This window comes from Hypanus sabinus, chromosome 11 (genome assembly GCF_030144855.1).
Source record: "Hypanus sabinus isolate sHypSab1 chromosome 11, sHypSab1.hap1, whole genome shotgun sequence".
Taxonomy (NCBI): Eukaryota; Metazoa; Chordata; class Chondrichthyes; order Myliobatiformes; family Dasyatidae; genus Hypanus; species Hypanus sabinus.
This window is the reverse complement of record NC_082716.1, coordinates 19,549,209-19,567,138: the sequence shown is the minus strand read 5'-3', so window position 1 is coordinate 19,567,138 and position 17,930 is coordinate 19,549,209. Positions and strand designations below refer to the sequence as shown.

Below are 17,930 nucleotides of genomic sequence, written 5' to 3'. Positions count from 1 at the left end.
TAATACTGATGCATCTGACTTCAGCTACTCTTTCTCAAATTTCAGAGTGAATCTTATTATATTCACTTACCCCCCCCCCCCCCCCCCAAAGGGTTCTTTTACCTTAAGCTCTCTAATCATTTCCGGTTCATTCCACAATATTTTGGGTTCTCACTGCTGAAAAGCCACAATACAGCAGCAACTTCAAAATAGTAGAAAAATATATACATTTCTGATACAGCTGCAAAAAAAAAATTCTATGGATACACATAAGCTCCAATTTACTGCAGATGGCAAGCTTTTAATCAACAAAATCCCACTAAAGCAATTCTTGCCTTGGCTAAATTCCTGAAGAAATGCTAACTAATTTCATCACAGCACAAGAGGGGAAAAACCTGAAAGCAAACACCTTAAGCCACTTCTTACACCTCTGATTCATTGGTCTGTTGCAGGTTTTTCTGAGATTATGTCTTTCCATTTTTATTTTACATGGGGTTTTGGTGCCATTGACCTTGACACATAACTCTAATAGTCTTGTGTTGCTTGCTAGATCATTTCAGAGGGTAATGAAGAGGACTGGGAGTTTAGGATCACCTAAAAGACAGACCTAAGAATGACAGTAAATGCCCTTTACTGATAAACATCAATGAATTAGTTGGGCTTTCACAAGTTCCCTGGTCACTATCAATGTTCTTCCTTTTATTTCCAGTCTGATACGAGATCTGAGCTCATTACCAAATCAACGATTACTATAATATAATGCTATACAATAATCACATCCCATGGATAGCATGGAAGAGACCACAGAGAAAAATGCACAGGTTATTTGGATTTAGTTTTTAAAAGAATGCAGGATCAATATTATTTATGCATCTTTGCAACAACCGAGTTAAGCAGTACAAGTTCTACTGAACAAAAATAGTTACCATAATATAAAATAAGCGTATTTTAATGTTGCAAAAGGATCAAATTGCAATTATCTAAAATCAAAAGAAAACTAGAGATGCTGGAAATCTGAACAGAAAATGTTGGACACATCCAAGACAAAAAGCAACATCTGTGGAGGCTGAAACCAAGTTAATGTTTCAAGAAGGAACTGTTAGAACTTAACTCAGATTCTATATTCACAGATGTTCCTTGACCAAGCATTCCCTGCTTTAAAAAAATCATAATGACAAAACTAGCTATGCCATTAAAAGGGACATAAAGTGACCAGACACAAGCTTTCAAACTGTCCCAAAAGTGATCCAAATTAATGAAGTTGAGTCTGATAATTTTCATGTGCTCTGGACTTGAATGTTTCCCTAGTGTGAAAGGATGGACTCTTGACCTTACAATTCAAGCTCTGAGCTTGCATCTTATTGTCTACATGTGCTGTACTTCATCTGACTGTAACACTTTATTTTACACTCGCTGTTTTATCTTACATTACCTCAATACACTGTTGTAAGAAACTGATCTGTAACCTTGGAAGACAAGGTTTTCACTGTATCAATGTACATGTAACAATAATTAAACAAGTTTACTCCCAATCAAAAGTCAGTTTTATCCTTAACAATTTTTAGTGACCAAAAGCACCTTTATTAACTGGTCAACAAAATGCTTACCAAACTCCTGTTCTACATTTGTAGTAATTTTAATATTTTGTCAATAGTTTGAAGAGTTAATCAATAAAAGGAGACAAAATGCTAAATAAGCCTTCCAAAATAAAATTATACCTTATAATCAGCATGAACGTAATCACAAAATTGTTATAAATTGAAATAGTACTTTCATAACCTTCCTCTTGACTAGGGTTTTTTCTTTCTTTTTTTCACTCCCTTGCTTTCAGCTCCCTTTTTTTTCTGTTAGTATCTGGTAGTAGGCATTATTATCCTCTGTTACTAAGTGTATTCACAGTCTGGGAGTTTGATTGTTCTGATTTATATTCTCTATATTGTGTTGTGGATGGTCTGGAGTTTTTTTTTATTGTGTTGTGGGGTTCAGGGAGGATACTAAGTTTACTTGTCTTCAATTTAGGTGCTTTTTTAAAATTCTCTTTCTTTGTATCATATTGTCATTGTATGCTTAATTTTGCACTGTATTAATGTTCCTGATTCTGATTTGGGGTTTTTAAAATTTGTAAAATGTATAAAAAAACTAATAAAACAAATTGAAATAGAATACATTGAAGTAGAACAAATATCCTGATCAGTAAAGATACATAGATGGAATTGCAAAGACTTGAGAAGTGTTAACCATCCAATTTCTTGATGAAGGGTCTCGGCCCAAATTGTCAACTGTTTATTCATTCCCATTGATGCTGCCTGACCTGCTGAGTTTCTCCAGCATTTTGTGTGTGTTGCTCTACTTAACCTTTGGCAATATACTTTGTCAACATACAGAGGGTGCATAGAACAGGTCACCAATAATGTACAGATGTGAACTTGTAATGGAGATTGAAATGAACACTGGCTGACAGTTCTTTAACATAATCAATTTGTGATAGATTAGTCTGCATTTTTAATTAATTTTCAGCATTTGCAGTCATTAGTATGGTCAACGTTTAGTGCAAATCCTTAATTTCCCTCATGGCAGTGGTGAGTTATTTCCTTGAACTGCTGTAATCCTTTTGGTGAAAGTATTTTTACAATTCTTTAGGGTAGGAAATTCCAAGATTTAGACTTAGCACTGAGTACAGACCTGCAAAATGTCAAGTTAGGATTGTCCATGGCTGAGAAGTGAAACTGCAGGTGATGGTTTTCCCATGTGCCTGCTGATGTTGTCTATGTTATTGAAAGAGGTTGTTAGTTTGGGAGGTGCTGTGAGAGTAACAAACAACTGCATGGACAAATAATTGCAGTACATATTGTTATGAGTACAATACATAGCTGCTTTGCCCTCAATAGCCTTTGCTTTGAGTTCCTAGTAGTGTACTCATCCGGGATGGTGTGGATTATTCCACCTTTAGAACCCAATCATGTGCCTTGTCGATAATGGGAAAAGATTTCGGATGTCAGGAAGCAAGTCACTAGTCACAGGATACCAAGCCTGATCTGCTTATGGCTGCAGCATTTTTTGGCTGGTCCAACTGAGTTTCTAGTCAATGGTGATCCACAGATTTTGATAACGTGAGTGTACATTGATGGTAATACCAATAAATATCAAAGGTAGATGGTTAGACACTCATTTGTTGGAGACCGTTGTTGCTTTCACCCGTTACTTAACAGATCATGACCAAATGTTGTCCAAGTCTTGTTGTACGCTTCATATGCTGATTCGCAAAACGTTGTGCATCCTTTACCAAATCCCCTTACTTCTGATATTATGACTGAAGGAAAGTCACTGATAAAGCAGCTAAAAATGGTTGAATATCGGACACTGACTTGAGGAATTCCTGCAATTCCAACAAAAGGCATTCAACCTGAAACATTAACTGTTTCTCTTTCCACAGATATGGCTTCTTGACATAAACATTTCCAGTATTTTATCCTGCACTGATGTCCAGGGACTGCGATGCTTTTGATTAAGACTACTAAATAATAACTTTTTTTAAAAATCCTTATATGAAACATAGTTGTTATTTGTTATAGGAGAATCATTAGTTACACCAGATTCTACCTGCAGCAAATTCAGATGGAGTACTATCTTTCACAAGACCCTGGATAGTCAGCAAGAACATTGTTTCTTCCACTCTGTTTCCTTGGGACATCAGCCAGACAAACTGTACATTCTCAGTTGATGCTGCAGGGCTCAGTTAACAACTACAGGATTAGCAGAGTATTGAGTACAGGAGTTGGGATATTATTTTGAAATCATATAACATGCTGGTGAGGCAAAATTTGGTGTATTCTTTTCTTTTCTTTTTCAATCTTTTTATTGAATTTCATATATAAAGGAAACATAACATAATAGTGAATAGGTTATAAGTGCAATAGACTTGAGATTACATTAATAATAAGATAACAATATCCTATTAAATATCAACATAAAAAATAGTATATTAATCAATCAAGTCTATAATAATTATATATGAAAAAAATAAAAATAATCATCAAAAGAAGAAAAAAAATTTAAAAATACAAGAAAAAATATATATTGAAAAAAAAACACTAAACTAAACTAACATGGGCAATAATAACAGTTTATATGTATATGATAGTGTCAAAAACTCCGGAACGCCATACCTGAACAAGAATAAGCAGAGAGAAGGTCTGGAAGAGGTCAAATTAATTCATATGAAAATGTCGAATGAACGGTCCCCAAGTTTCTTCAAATTTAATTGATGAGTCAAAAATAGTGCTTCTAATTTTTTCCAAGCTCAGATAAGAAATAGTTTGAGAGAACCACTGAAACGTGGTAGGAGGATTTACTTCTTTCCAATTTTGTAATATAGACCTTCTGGCCATTAATGTTACAAAAGCAATCATTCGTCTAATTGAAGGGGAAAACTGATTACCATCCTCATTTGGTATACCAAAAATTGCAGTAGTAAAATGAGGTTGTAAATCGATATTCCAAATTGAGGAAATGGTAGCAAATATGTCCTTCCAATAGTTATGTAAAGTGGGACATGACCAAAACATAAGGGTCAATGAAGCCACATCTGAATGACATCTGTCACATTGAGGGTTAATATGAGAATAGAATCGAGCAAGCTTACCTTTAGACATATGAGCTCTATGTACAATCTTAAATTGTATTAAAGCATGTTTAGCACATATAGAAGAATTAACCATTTGTAAATTTTTTTCCTATTTTTCTGTTGATATATTATATTGAAGTTCTTTTTCCCATTCTTGTTTAATTCTACCTGATATTTCTGGTTGTATCTTCATAATCATATTATAAATAAAAGCCATTAATCCCTTCTGACAAGGATTTAAGGTAAAAATCAAATCTGAGAAATCCATTGAAGTTGAATTGGGGAAAGATGGTAGAACTTTATGTAAAAAATTTCTGATTTGTAAATATCTAAAAAAATTAGATTTAGGTAACTTAAATTTTTTGAAAAGTTGGTCGAAAGACATCAAACTACCTTCAAAAAAAAGATCACGAAAACATTTTATACTTTTCCTTTTCCATATGCTAAAAGCTTGATCTGTCAAAGAAGGTTTGAAAAAAAAATTAAGTAAGATAGGGCCATCAAGAACAAAGTTTTTCAGAGTAAAAAACTTACGAAATTGAAACCAAAAATTTGGTGTATTGTGTGCAGATCTCATCATCTACCTACAGAATGATATCAATAAAATTGAAAGAGTACATAGAAAATTTACAGGGATGTTACCAAGACTTCAGGACCTACATTATAGGGAAAAAATGAATATATTAGGACTTCTATCTCTGGAGTGTAGAAGAATGAGAGGAGATTTGATAGAGGTATGCAAAACTATGAGATATTGATAGGGTTTTTCCCATTGAGATTGAGCATGACAAGAACTGGAAGACATAGGTTTAGAATGAAAGGTGAAATATTTAAGAGGAAATTGAGGGAACTTCTTCACTCAGAAGGTGGTGAAAGTATCAAATGAGTTGCCAGCCAAAGTGGAGGATATGGATTTGATTGCAACATTTAAGAGAAGTTTGGATCAGTACATGAATGGGAGGGGTGTGGGAGGCTATGGTCCAGGTGCAGGGTCAATGAAGCTAGGCAGAACAGCTCGGCATGGACTAGATTGGCTGTAGTGTTCTATGGGTACTATGTAACTTACATTTACTCATTCAGGTATCATGCAAGCCTAATCTCTCAAAGTGAATTAAATTTGAAGACTTATTTCTGTGGTTTTGGAGACCAGAAGAAACAACTGAACTTCTACTTCATTATCCATAATTCTGGCAACATGTACATTAATAGCTGAATCAAACATTTGAAGTTTTTGATCTCCTTTCAATGAACAAGTTAATGTGAGCAAGTCACCAATAAGTTTGCCAGTTTGCTAATGATACAAATTATAGGCTTGAAAAAAAAAAGAGGGGAGAAATATCCTAGTGAAATGGCCGTCAAACAGAAGCATCTTTTTCAAGTATTGATTAGTGTTTTCAGTAGTCACTGTTATGAGGTCAAGGTAGACTCAAAGTCAGTCAATAATTTTTCATGAATTATTTTTGTTTTTTTGCTCACTACAACAGAATTTGAAATGAAGATCTATGTGTAAACAAAAATTAAAAGTGCAAAAATTTTCAAAAAGCACTCAGTCTTCAAATTTAATTCTATTTGAGAGAGATTGGGCTCTCATGAGATGGAAGTGAATGTACTCAACAGACCAAAAAAAACATCAGTATTTATCCTGTGTAGACTAATAGCCAATGAATTCTGCTTTAGCGCCTGAGCCAATAGAATTTATCTGGCTTCCATCTCAGGATATAAAGTGAAAGAAAGCGGTCTTACTGAAAAGTAGTACTCCATAATATGTGGGACTTGGCTAAACTGAGGCTTCAGTGAGGCCAAGCTCCCTCCAGTCTGTCCAGGACCAACGCAGGAGAAAAGATTACCAGCCTTATAAGGTGTGCAAGTTAATCCTTCAAGTGAGAGGGAGGAAATTGAGAGAAACAGAAGAAACCTCTAATGTATTTTTGGTATTGATCTTTTACAACTTAGAGCAAACTAAATTTATTTATAGCCAAAGTAACATACAGTAGCATTTTACTTTACACCTCATTTCTTCTATAACTAAAGGAGTTGGGAGTGCATTTTTATTAAAATTATGCTTCAATCTTTAGTCAAGTTAATTCCACAACTGAACAGAGAAACAATTATTTTAACAATTAATTATTGAATAAATCAGTTCAAAAAGCCTTAATACAAACATAAATGATGTTTCCTATTATCAATTTAATCCAAAATTTCATTTACCTATTGGACAACAAAATTGTTGATTAACTGTAATCGAATGGCAAATAAAATTTTATGTTTTCTACACCAACTATATCAGCAGTCAGATGAAGAGTTAAGTATATGAGTTGATACTGACCCAGCAACTGTCAGACACTGAAGTTCAGCAGCAATACGAACTGGATGGCTTGTGGGAATTAAATGTTTTAGTGCAAACTTCTCTACTTCACCCGACTTCAGTTGAGCGGTAGCCAAATAGACAGAACTGAATGTACCTGCAGAAGGACAAAAACAATAAATCTTCTAAAAAAAACATAATGACATCTTGTGGAAATAATCTGGTGCTAATCTTTCAGTACACAACCAGATACCAACAAATATTTTTTAACTGTAGATAAAATACAAAAAGTAGAAATTATACACATCAGCAATACATCATCACATATTTGGCATGCCATATATAAAAAAAGAGAGATTTAAACTGCAGTTTACTGTGCTGAAGCCAAGGTATCTGATAGTCGCTTCCAGAAATAAAGCAGATAAAGAAAAGCAGGTGGATTTTGTTAAAAACAATGTCTTAATGTAAATCATACTATAGAATGCAAATTAGAAGCACTATCTGAATTCTTCCAGCAATAACAATGTTTCTTGTGCTCAAATGGAATAAAACTATCAATAGAAGCAAGTTATATTGAATTAAGGCAGTTCTATTTAACAACAAAGAAAAAAGTTCATTGTTTATTGATGCCTAGAAGAAGCTTTTTAATTTAATTAAAATAAAATTAAATTAAGAGCATATAAAATTAGAGCGAAAATAAAAAAATACACTCATTCTGCCATTGGATGCCAGACCACACACTAAAATGCAGTTGCTGAAACAAAAGAAATTTACAACAGTAAATTTGATTCAATCAAGGAAAGAAAAATGTTGCTTTTTTGCTTTTCAAAGTTCAAAGTAAATTTATTATCAAAGTAGGTGTATGCCACGATATCCAATCCTGAGATTAGTTTTCTTGTGAGCATACACACCAAATCCAAGAAACACAATAAAATCAATGAAAGACAACACCCAGCAGAATGGGCCAACATTCAATGAACTAAACAACAAACTGCGCAAATACAAAAAGAAAAATAAATAATAATAGCAATAAATAAATAAACAGTAAACATTGGGAACATGAGATGAAGAGTCCTTGAAAGTGAGGTCCATAGGTCGTGGGAACAATTCAGTGATGGGGCAAGTGAAGGTATCTCCTATGGTTCAAGAACCAGATCGCTGTGGGGTAATAACTAGTCCTGAACTTGGTGGTCTGGGTCCTAGGCTCCTGTATCTTCTTCCTAATAGCAGCAATGAGAATGGAGCATGGGCTGGCTGGTGGTAGGAGGTCTCTGATGATGGATCCTGCTTTCCTGTGACAAATGTTCCTTGTAGATGCACACAATGCAGAGGAGGGCTTTATCTATGATGGACTGGGTGATGCAACTGCTATAATTGGATATTACACAGTATTTTCCACCAATGAACTTTCCAAATGTGTTCACTCTTCTCATTATGGAAACAAAAAAATCAAATTCAACCAGTAAGATGCAAAGAATAGAAAAGTGATAAGGACTGGATTTTTTAAATGCATTTTTATTGTGGGACAAATATTGATTAGGATACTGAAATGCTGAAAAGAACGGTGAAAGGAGTCTTGAGTAGCACTAAGAAACCACAAAAGTTGCATGGATGTAATTGTAGGGTCTGAATATTAAAGACAGAGGCCTTTTGGACCACACTTGTGTTTTGGCCCTTAAGGAATCATACCAATCTCATTCACCAACAGTAATTCCATAGCCTCCTATGCCTTGCCACAAATGTCATGAGTCTGTCTCCACCTCCCTCTCAGCCAGTGCACTCCAAGATATAACGACCATGTGACTAAAATATCTTCCTTCTATCACCTGTACCTAAAATGATCAAGGTAACTTGTTTGAACGACTGGTGTTGCATTCACCTCAATAATAAGCAAAGGGCTAGATCTGCAGCATGCTACCACCCACACTGGACCCCCTACAATTCACCTACCAACAACAAAATGACAGATGATGCAATAACCACAGCTCTACACACCATCCTTACACATCTGGAGAAGATGCTTATGTGAGGATACTGCTCTTGGACTACAGTTCAGCATTCAAAACCATAATTCCCTCCAAGCTTGACAAGAAGCCCAGAGACCTCAGCCTTCACCCTATCTTGTGCATCTGGATCCTGGACTTCCTGTCAGTTTGCCGGCAAGTGGTAAGAGTGGGCTTCCTCACCTCTGCCCCTCTGACCTTCAACACAGGTGCCCCTCAAAGCTGTGTCCTAAGCCCCCTCCTTTACTTCTCTGTATACCTGGGAGCAGCCTCACTGCCTCAGCAGAAGATTCAGGTGGATTTTGCCAGACCATTCACAGGCACAAATTTCTTGATAGTAATGGATACAGCTATGAAGTGGCCAGAAGTGTACCCAATAGCTTCCATTGCAGACTCGCACACTGTTGATATGTTGTGAAATCTCTTCTCAAGGACTGATGTTCCAGGACATTCACTGACAATGGATCACAGTTTGTTGCAGAACAGTTTCAGTCATCACAGAAAATTAATGGAATAAGACATTATATCCACTCCATACCACCCAGTTACAAATGCCTTGATAGAAAGGCTTGTCCAGAATCTAAATAACATACTGCAAGCAGTGTCAGCACAACATACTACACTGAATCAGAAGCTTGCCAATTTCCTCTTTGCATATCATAATGCAGCAAACTCCATAACCACCTACTCACTGGCTATGCTGATCCTGGGTCATCCCTTGACCTCAAGCTTGGAACTCCTCAAACCCAGTCTCAGAAGGAGGACATAGAACAAACAGCTGAAACAAACTGAGGGCTCCTCAAACACGGAGGTTCAATGTTTCACTTCTTGTTGAGCAGTCCTGGCAAGGGACTACAGAGATGATCAAAAGAGGGTACTCGGTAAGATTAGGGACAGAGCTGAACCATTCTCCTACACAGAGGAGATTGCGTCTCATGTCATTTGAAGATCAGTTGAGGAGAACAGAGTCAATTGTCAGAGAAGAAAGGTATCCAGAGCTATCAGAACCACTTCCTGAAGTCCTGGAATGAACTCCCAGAACTACCATGGAAGAGGCCCCAGAACCTGAGATTGTTTCATAGCTACAAGTCTCCCCTGCCAAGCAAAGTGATCCACCCCCCTCCCTTGTCAAGAAAGACATTATCCCATAACAGTAAGAAATCCTACACAGTGATTAGATCTTCAGGCCTGATTGGGACAATGTAAAATTTACTATGCTGTGGATGTCTATTTTATATATCCCTCCTCCTTCCCTGTGTCCTATAGTCCACTCTTCTCTCCTATCAGATTCCTTCCTCTCCAGACCTTTACCTTTCCTTCCCACCTGGCTTCACCCATCACCTTCTAGCTATCCTCCTTCCCCTCCCCTTACCTCTTTATTCTGGCATCTTCCCCCTTACTTTCAAGTCCTGAAGAAGATCTTGGCCCCAAACATTGACTGTTTATTCATTTCCATAGATGTTGCCTGACCTGCTGAGTTGTAGCTAAGCAGGGAGGAGTGTAGTACATTCAATATTTCAGTAATATTGTAAATATGCTTTATTAATTCATGTAAGTATTTGAATGGCATTATGCCATACATCATATGCGAGCACCTCACTAAAGAAAAACTAAGTAGACAAAACATATGCCAGCTCCTGTGTTTTTCATTCAGTTAGCTTCTGGAGTTATAAAACATAATGAGGAGGTGGCAGGGTCATTAACATCAAGCTCTGAATAACAGATATTGTTGAAGGATGGAAGACCATTTCTCAGTCAAAGCCAATAATAATAATTTCATGAGTGGTTGAAATTAAGTCTGTTGTTCAGTCAGATGGTTTTCTGAAAGTACAAGAGTTGCCTTTAGTAAACAGTTTACAATGCAGGTTGAAAAGAATATGCCAATTCGAGAAAAAATGGACTTGGACTGCATTTCAACGATTTGCAATAAAATGTTGTTAACCATGCTCTTTTTTCAGCATATTTATTTAAAGATGGTCATGGGGGTGGAATAATGGTGATGCCAGAATGAGTATTAGTATATCTAGATGCTGAGTATTCATCAGTTTCAAAAATTATATTATTGGCACAAGAATTTAAGACTGGCTATCCACAATTTCATCTGCATTACACTGCCAGAACTGCATACTGAAATATTAAATTATCTGTTCTATTGGCACGACATGATACATCAAGAAAAAAATATCATACTATGTTAGGTCTGTTTTCTTGATATGTCAGGGTCTCAGTAAATATGTCTGTAACTCTTCTACTAAAGCCTGATGCTGAATTACTTCACAAGGAAAAGTTCCCATTAAAGGCTAAAAGCTAAAGAGAACGAGTTTCACATCTTGGTATGCCAAAAAGCAATTAAAAGATATAAAGATCAATATATAAATGCAAAGGCATCTATTGTTTCCAAGTATTGGTAATGTAATTGTTTAAACATACCTTCACCAATTTTGTCTTCAACGGAAAAAAATTTTGATAGGTGTGGGACTGCTTCATAGAGTCTCTCAATATCCACTTTAATCTCCGCTTCAAAAAAAGTGGTTAAACTGTTATTGCAATACTCTGAAAAATTCATTCAAAAATCTTAATCTTTTCAATGAATTTTCTTTATATGGTACTCAGTCTATATCTAAGAAAATAACGCAATGCAACTTTGACTTTAAAGCAGTTGTAATTTTCGACTGGTCATGTACTCATTAACATGAAAAGTTTAAACATACTGCAGAACAGGATTCAAACTGTAAAAGAATACTTTGCAGATGTAATGTCCAACACTATTTTGGGGCCTTACAATGACAGAATCAAACCCCCTAGAAATTCATTCCTAAGCCATTTCCAAGACACCTTTCTACTATATATGAACAATGTGTTGACTTCCCACAGGTAAAGCACAGCAAGCTAAGATGCAGATTATTCATATCAATCCACAATGAACCAGAAAAGTTCTTTAACAGTAACAATCATAAACTGTATTCTAGCCAAGAAATCACCAATGGTATCCAAAGGGAAAAGGTGAAGTTAAAACAGTAAGGAACAGAAAGTTGGATTAAAATTTTTCACCAAAAAAAAACCGGGTATCATTTCATCTTCTGAGATAATGATCTATTTTGTAGCAGCCTCCAACTGAATGGACGGTTTTCCCACCTAAACAGACTTTTCTCTCTTGAATTTAAATCAAGGAACTTTGCTTCCTTTTGGATCCCAGTGATCTGCCCGTGTACCAAAGGACAAAGCATGCACAAACAAATTTAGAATAGACATATGCAGACTTGAATTGAACTGAATTTATTTTTTACATCCTTCACATACATGAGTAAAAATCTTTACATTATCCATCTAAAAGTGCAATCATAGTAATTTATAATAAATAGAAAAGTCAATGTAATATAGAGTACACTAAAGTCAGTGGGAGTTCATCAATTTAGCTGGCTGGTGGCGCAGTAGCATCAGTGCCGGACTTAGGAAGCGAAGGCTCCTAAGTTCGATCCCAGTCAGTCTCCTTCCCCCGGCAGGCACGCTTTCCAACCGTGCTGGGTTGAGCATCAAGCTAGCCACTCAGCCTCATAAAAAACGTGGGTCAAGTCAGGAACGTTCATACTACCTGGTTAATCCGAAAGGAGACCAATCCCGACACTACACGCCAGACAAGAATGGCTGACTGTCTGGTGTGACAAGCTATGAAATGAAATCAATTTGATAGCCTGGTGGAAGAAGCTGTCCCCAGAGCCTGTTGGTCCTGGCTTTTATGTTGCGGTACCGCTTCCCAGTGGTAGCAGCTAGAATAGATTGTGGTTGGGATGGCTTGGGTCTCCAATGATCCTACGGACCCTTTTTACACACCTGTCCTTGTAAATGACCTGAATGATGGGAAGTTCACAACTACAGATGAGCTGGGCTGTCCGCACCTCTCTCTGCAGAGTCCTGCGATTAAGGGAGGTAAAGTTCCTATACCAGGCAGTGATACAGCCAGTCAGGATGCTCTCAATTGTGCCCCTGAAGAAAGGTCTTAGGATCTGAGGGCCTATACCAAACCCCCTCAACCATCTGAGGTGGAAGAGGCGCTGTTGTGCCTTTTTCACCACACAGCTGGTGTGTACAGACCACGTGAGGTCCTCACCGATATTTGGATGGCAGAGTGGCGCAGCAGTTGAGCACAATGCTATTACAGCTCAGGCCATTCTAGAGATTGTGGAGCTCAATTCTGGTGCCATCTGTAAGGCATATGTACTTTCTCCCCGTGAACTGTGTGTTCTTCCTCCGAGTGCTCCAGTTTCCTCTCTCTGAGTCCAAAGACACACTGGTTAGAAAGTTAATTGGTTATTGTAAATTGCCCTGTGATTAGACTAGTGTTAAATAGGTGGATTGCTGGGCAGTGCAGCTTGTTGGGTTGGAAAGACCTGCTCCATGCTGTATCTCTGTTATAAGTAAATAAGCAGTGGGCCTTAAAAAAAACCCACAGTACATCATCAATTCTTCCATGTTATCTTCAGAGGAACCAGTTTTACATTTAGATGTTTATTGCAGATACCCTTCAGTTGACAGACTATTATCAAATTGATACCTTGAGTTTCATTGACCATATGTGATGACACATTGAAGAGCTCCACATTTTTTATCTGTATATCAAGTAATTACAGCTATACTGATACAATTGAGATTTCTATGATCTGCAATTGATGTCATTGATCTTTGTGTTAAGAGTTTTCACTAGTTGTATGCTTGGAAAGCTTTGCAAATCCCATTTTTTTACCTTTCTAACTTTTGTATTGTTACATACACCATGGGTATCTTGTGACTGTCTTATGGCCATGATGTAATTGAGTATCTTGTGAGCATGATGTAATTGTCTTGTGATGGTGAGGTGATGTAATCTTCCTGCCAGTGTGAGGTCACATGACATAATTGTCCTGCCGGTGTGAGGTCATGTGATGGACAAGCCAAGAGGTGCACGGTGGTCAGCCATTCATCTGCAATGGGGAAATTTATTAGAGGGAATTCTGAGGAACAGGATATACCAGCATCAACAGAATACAGTTAAGAGGAGTCAGTAGGGGAGACGTCAGGTGATGACGTAGGATCGAGACGCTGGAACCCAGACCTCCCGTAAAAAATCAGTAAATTAATATTTAAGTGAAGAAAAGTTAGTCAATACTTTCTAAAAGTTACTTATAAACTACTCCAGATTGTTTCAAGTTATGCCCAACAAACAGAAGATGAAGAAAACTACTACCGTGAAGACAACGCAAGTTGGAACAGAATCAAGTCCCACTTCTGCCAAAGAACCGCGGGCTCAGGTACATTTTACCTCCGGCGATACAGAACAAGAAACTGCGGCAACATCGACCATTTCTAAAGAAAAAGACCAACGAGAACTGCGCAAACGTGAAGAAAGGAGCATGCGCAAACGAGAGCAACCTGAACTACAAATCCCAGTTATGATTGAAACCGAAAGTGAAAGTGAATTTGAGGTAAATTCAGATTCTCTGGAAAAATCAGACGAAAATGGAGGTAAAAGTTTTTCTGGAAATATAGAAAAGACTTTGATGCAAATAATGCGTAAATTAGAAAAATTAAATGCATTAAAAGTAATCCCAAAAAAATGATAAATATGGAGATTATGTTTGATAAAATGACAAAAAGACAGGAAAAAATGGAAAAGAGAATTATAGATTTGGAAACTACAACAGAAGACATGGTTGAAAGAATGAATAAAATGGAAGATGATATTACTGCCTGGACATCAGAAAGAAAACAATTGTTGGAAAAAATTGATAAACTTGAAAATTTTAGTAGACGAAACAATATTAAAATTGTTGGACTTAAAAGAAGATATAGAAGGAGAAGATCCAATAATTTTTTTTGAAAATTGATCCCTGAAAAATTAGAAATGGAAGGAGAAACTCTAATTGGAATTGAAAGGGCTCATAGAGCCTTAAGGTCAAGACCTCAAGCTGATCAAAATCCACGATCAATTTTGATAAAATGTTTAAAATACCAAGATAAAAAGATCCTGAAGGCGGCTGCCCAATGTGCCAAAAAGAGAAACGGGCCATTGATGATAGCAGGGAAGGCAGTTCTTTTCTATCCTGATATAAGTTATAACCTTTTGAAGAGGAAGAAGGAATTTAACCCAGCAAAAAAAGTTTTATGGGAAAAGGGTTATAAATTTATAATGCGTCACCCAGCAACACTGATAATTTTTTTGGAGGATGGAAAAAGAAGATTTTTTACCGATTATCGAGATGCGGAGGAGTTCGCATAAAAACTTCCAACTATTCACTAATTACACATAGAGATTTCCAAGTGTAATGGATTAAAGATGAAGACAGAGACAGTGAATAGAAGTGATGGACATTTAAGGATGATACATGGGAGAAAAGCAAAATTTCAGAAATACTAATTGAGAATAGTATTTTTTTCTTCTTTTATATATATACTTTTTTATGTTGCGGGGGGGCTGGGGAGCTTTGGATCGATTACTGCGGGACTCACGTGTGTAGTCATGGCAATTGCCATGATCCGTACAACAGAGGGGGGTAATGTTGTGTTCTTTTTTTTCACAACATTAGTAGGGGGGTATTTGGTTTTTTTCTTTATACTCTATTTTTCTTCTATCTTTCTGCCTGGATGATCGGTGGGAACACACATAGCAACATGGAGAATTTTAGAAAGATTTCCCAAGATACCACGAAAGTTGAAAGATTAGGTATTATCATAGATTGGAGTAACATAATTAAAAATAATGACTAATTTACTGAAATTTTAAACTTTTAATGTTAATGGGCTTAATGGACCGGTGAGAAGAAAAAGAACCTTAACATACATAAAAAAAATGAAAATAGATATAGCTTTTTTACAAGAAACACATTTAACAGAGATAGAACATCAGAAATTAAAAAGAGACTGGGTTGGAAATGTTATTGCAGCTTCATTTAATTCAAAGGTGAGAGGAGTTGCAATTTTGGATAATAAAAATTTACCAATTAAAATACAAAACGTATTAATTGATTCGGCAGGGAGATATGTAATTATACATTGTCAAATTTTTTCAGAACTATGGACTCTTATGAATATTTATGCACCAAATGAAAATGACGTAAAATTTATACAAGAGGTCTTTTTGAATTTGGCTAACGCACATGACAAAATATTAATAGGTGGAGATTTTTAACTTTTGTCTGGATCCAGTTTTAGATAGATCAACAAAGGTTGTCACAAAATCAAAAGTAGCAAAATTAACTCTATCATTGATGAAAGACTTAAATTTGATTGATATATGGAGAAGAATTAACCCAAAAGAAAGAGATTATTCATTTTATTCAAATAGACATAAAATATATTCGATAGATTTTTTCCTATTATCAATGAATATTCAAGATAGAGTGAAAAATATGGAATATAAAGCGAGAATATTGTCAGATCATTCTCCTTTGATAATGACAATGATAATGATAGATAAAGAGGAATCAATTTATAGATGGGAGATTTAATTCGATATTACTAAAACATCAAGATTTTTGTGATTTTATGAAAAAGCAGATTCAGTTCTTTTTAGATTCAAATTCACATTCAGTTGATGATAAATTTGTATTGTGGGAAGCAATGAAGGCATATTTGAGAGGTCAGATAATAAGTTATACTTCTAAAATTAAGAAGGAATATATGATAGAAAAAGATCAATTGGAAAAAGAGGTTACAAAATTAGAAAAAGAACTTCAAAGGTATATGACAGAAGAAAAATGAAGACAAATTAATAAGAAGTTACAATATAATACACTTCAGACATATTGAACAGAAAAAGCAATTATGAGAACTAAACAGAGATATTACAAACTAGGTGAAAGATCACATAAGGTCCTTGCATGGCAGTTAAAAACAGACCAGACTTCTAAAACCATAAATGCAATTCGAACAAGAGTAAATAAAATTACTTATAAACCTTTAGAAATTAATGAAACTTTCAAGAATTTTTATTCTGAATTGTATAAACCAGAATCACAAAATGATACTGTCAAGATAGAAAGGTTTTTTATCACAAATAACTCTTCCAAAATTAAATACAGAAGAACAGATGGGATTAGATATGCCATTTACATTAAAAGAGGACGAAGAAGCTCTAGGATCATTTCAAAGTAATAAATTTCCAGGAGAAGATGGTTTTCGGCCTGAATTTTATAAAAAGTTTAAAGATTTATTAATTCCTCCTTTTATGGAGTTAATACATCAAGCGGAAAGAACGCATAAACTTCCAGAATCTTTTTCGACAGCTACTTTAATAGTATTGCCAAAAAAAATAGAGATCTTTTAAAGCCAACATCATATAGACCTATTTCTTTGTTAAACACTGATTATAAAGTAATAGCAAAAATCTTATCTAATAGATTATCTAAATACTTACCAAAATTAAATACACATGGATCAAACAGGATTTATTAAAAATAGACAATCGGCAGATAATGTAACTCAGTTATTTAGTATAATTCATTTGGCTCAAAAGAGGGAGGAAATGAGTGTGGCAGTGCTTTAGATACAGAAAAAGCATTTGATAGATTGGAATGGGATTTTTTATTTAAGGTATTGGAAAAATATGGATTAGGAGTAACTTTTATAAAATGGATTAAAACCTTAAATACTAATCCCAAAGCTGAAATAGTGACAAATGGTCAAATTTCAACACCATTTCAGTTAACAAGGTCAACTAGGCAAGGTTGTCCATTATCACCTGCTTTATTTGTGTTGGCGATAGAACCATTAGCTGAATTAATTAGAATGGACCCAGATATTAAGGGTTTCAGAGTTAATCAGGAAGAATACAAAATTAACTTATTTGCTGATGATGTTCTGCTTTATTTAACAAACCCATTGCACTCGGTGCGTAAATTATCCTATAGATTAGAAGAATATGGGAAAATATCAGGTTACAAAATAAATTGGGATAAAAGTGAAATTTTACCTCTTACTAAAGGAGATTATAGTCAATGTCGATTAATAACTCAATTTAGATGGCTGGCAAATGGTATAAAATATT

The 17,930-nt window shown here is 35.6% G+C and overlaps 1 protein-coding gene across 4 annotated transcripts in view; it reads right to left on the bottom strand.

Moving 5' to 3' along the window:
• Positions 1-17,930, bottom strand: part of cdc7 (cell division cycle 7 homolog (S. cerevisiae)) — a 116,353-nt gene that overhangs the window by 70,332 nt on the left and 28,091 nt on the right. For all 4 annotated transcript variants that reach the window (XM_059983873.1, XM_059983876.1, XM_059983875.1 and 1 more), the window contains exon 3: positions 11,342-11,428. In XM_059983873.1, the coding sequence (XP_059839856.1) occupies positions 11,342-11,428 (87 nt within the window). The remainder of the gene's footprint in view (positions 1-11,341; positions 11,429-17,930) is intronic.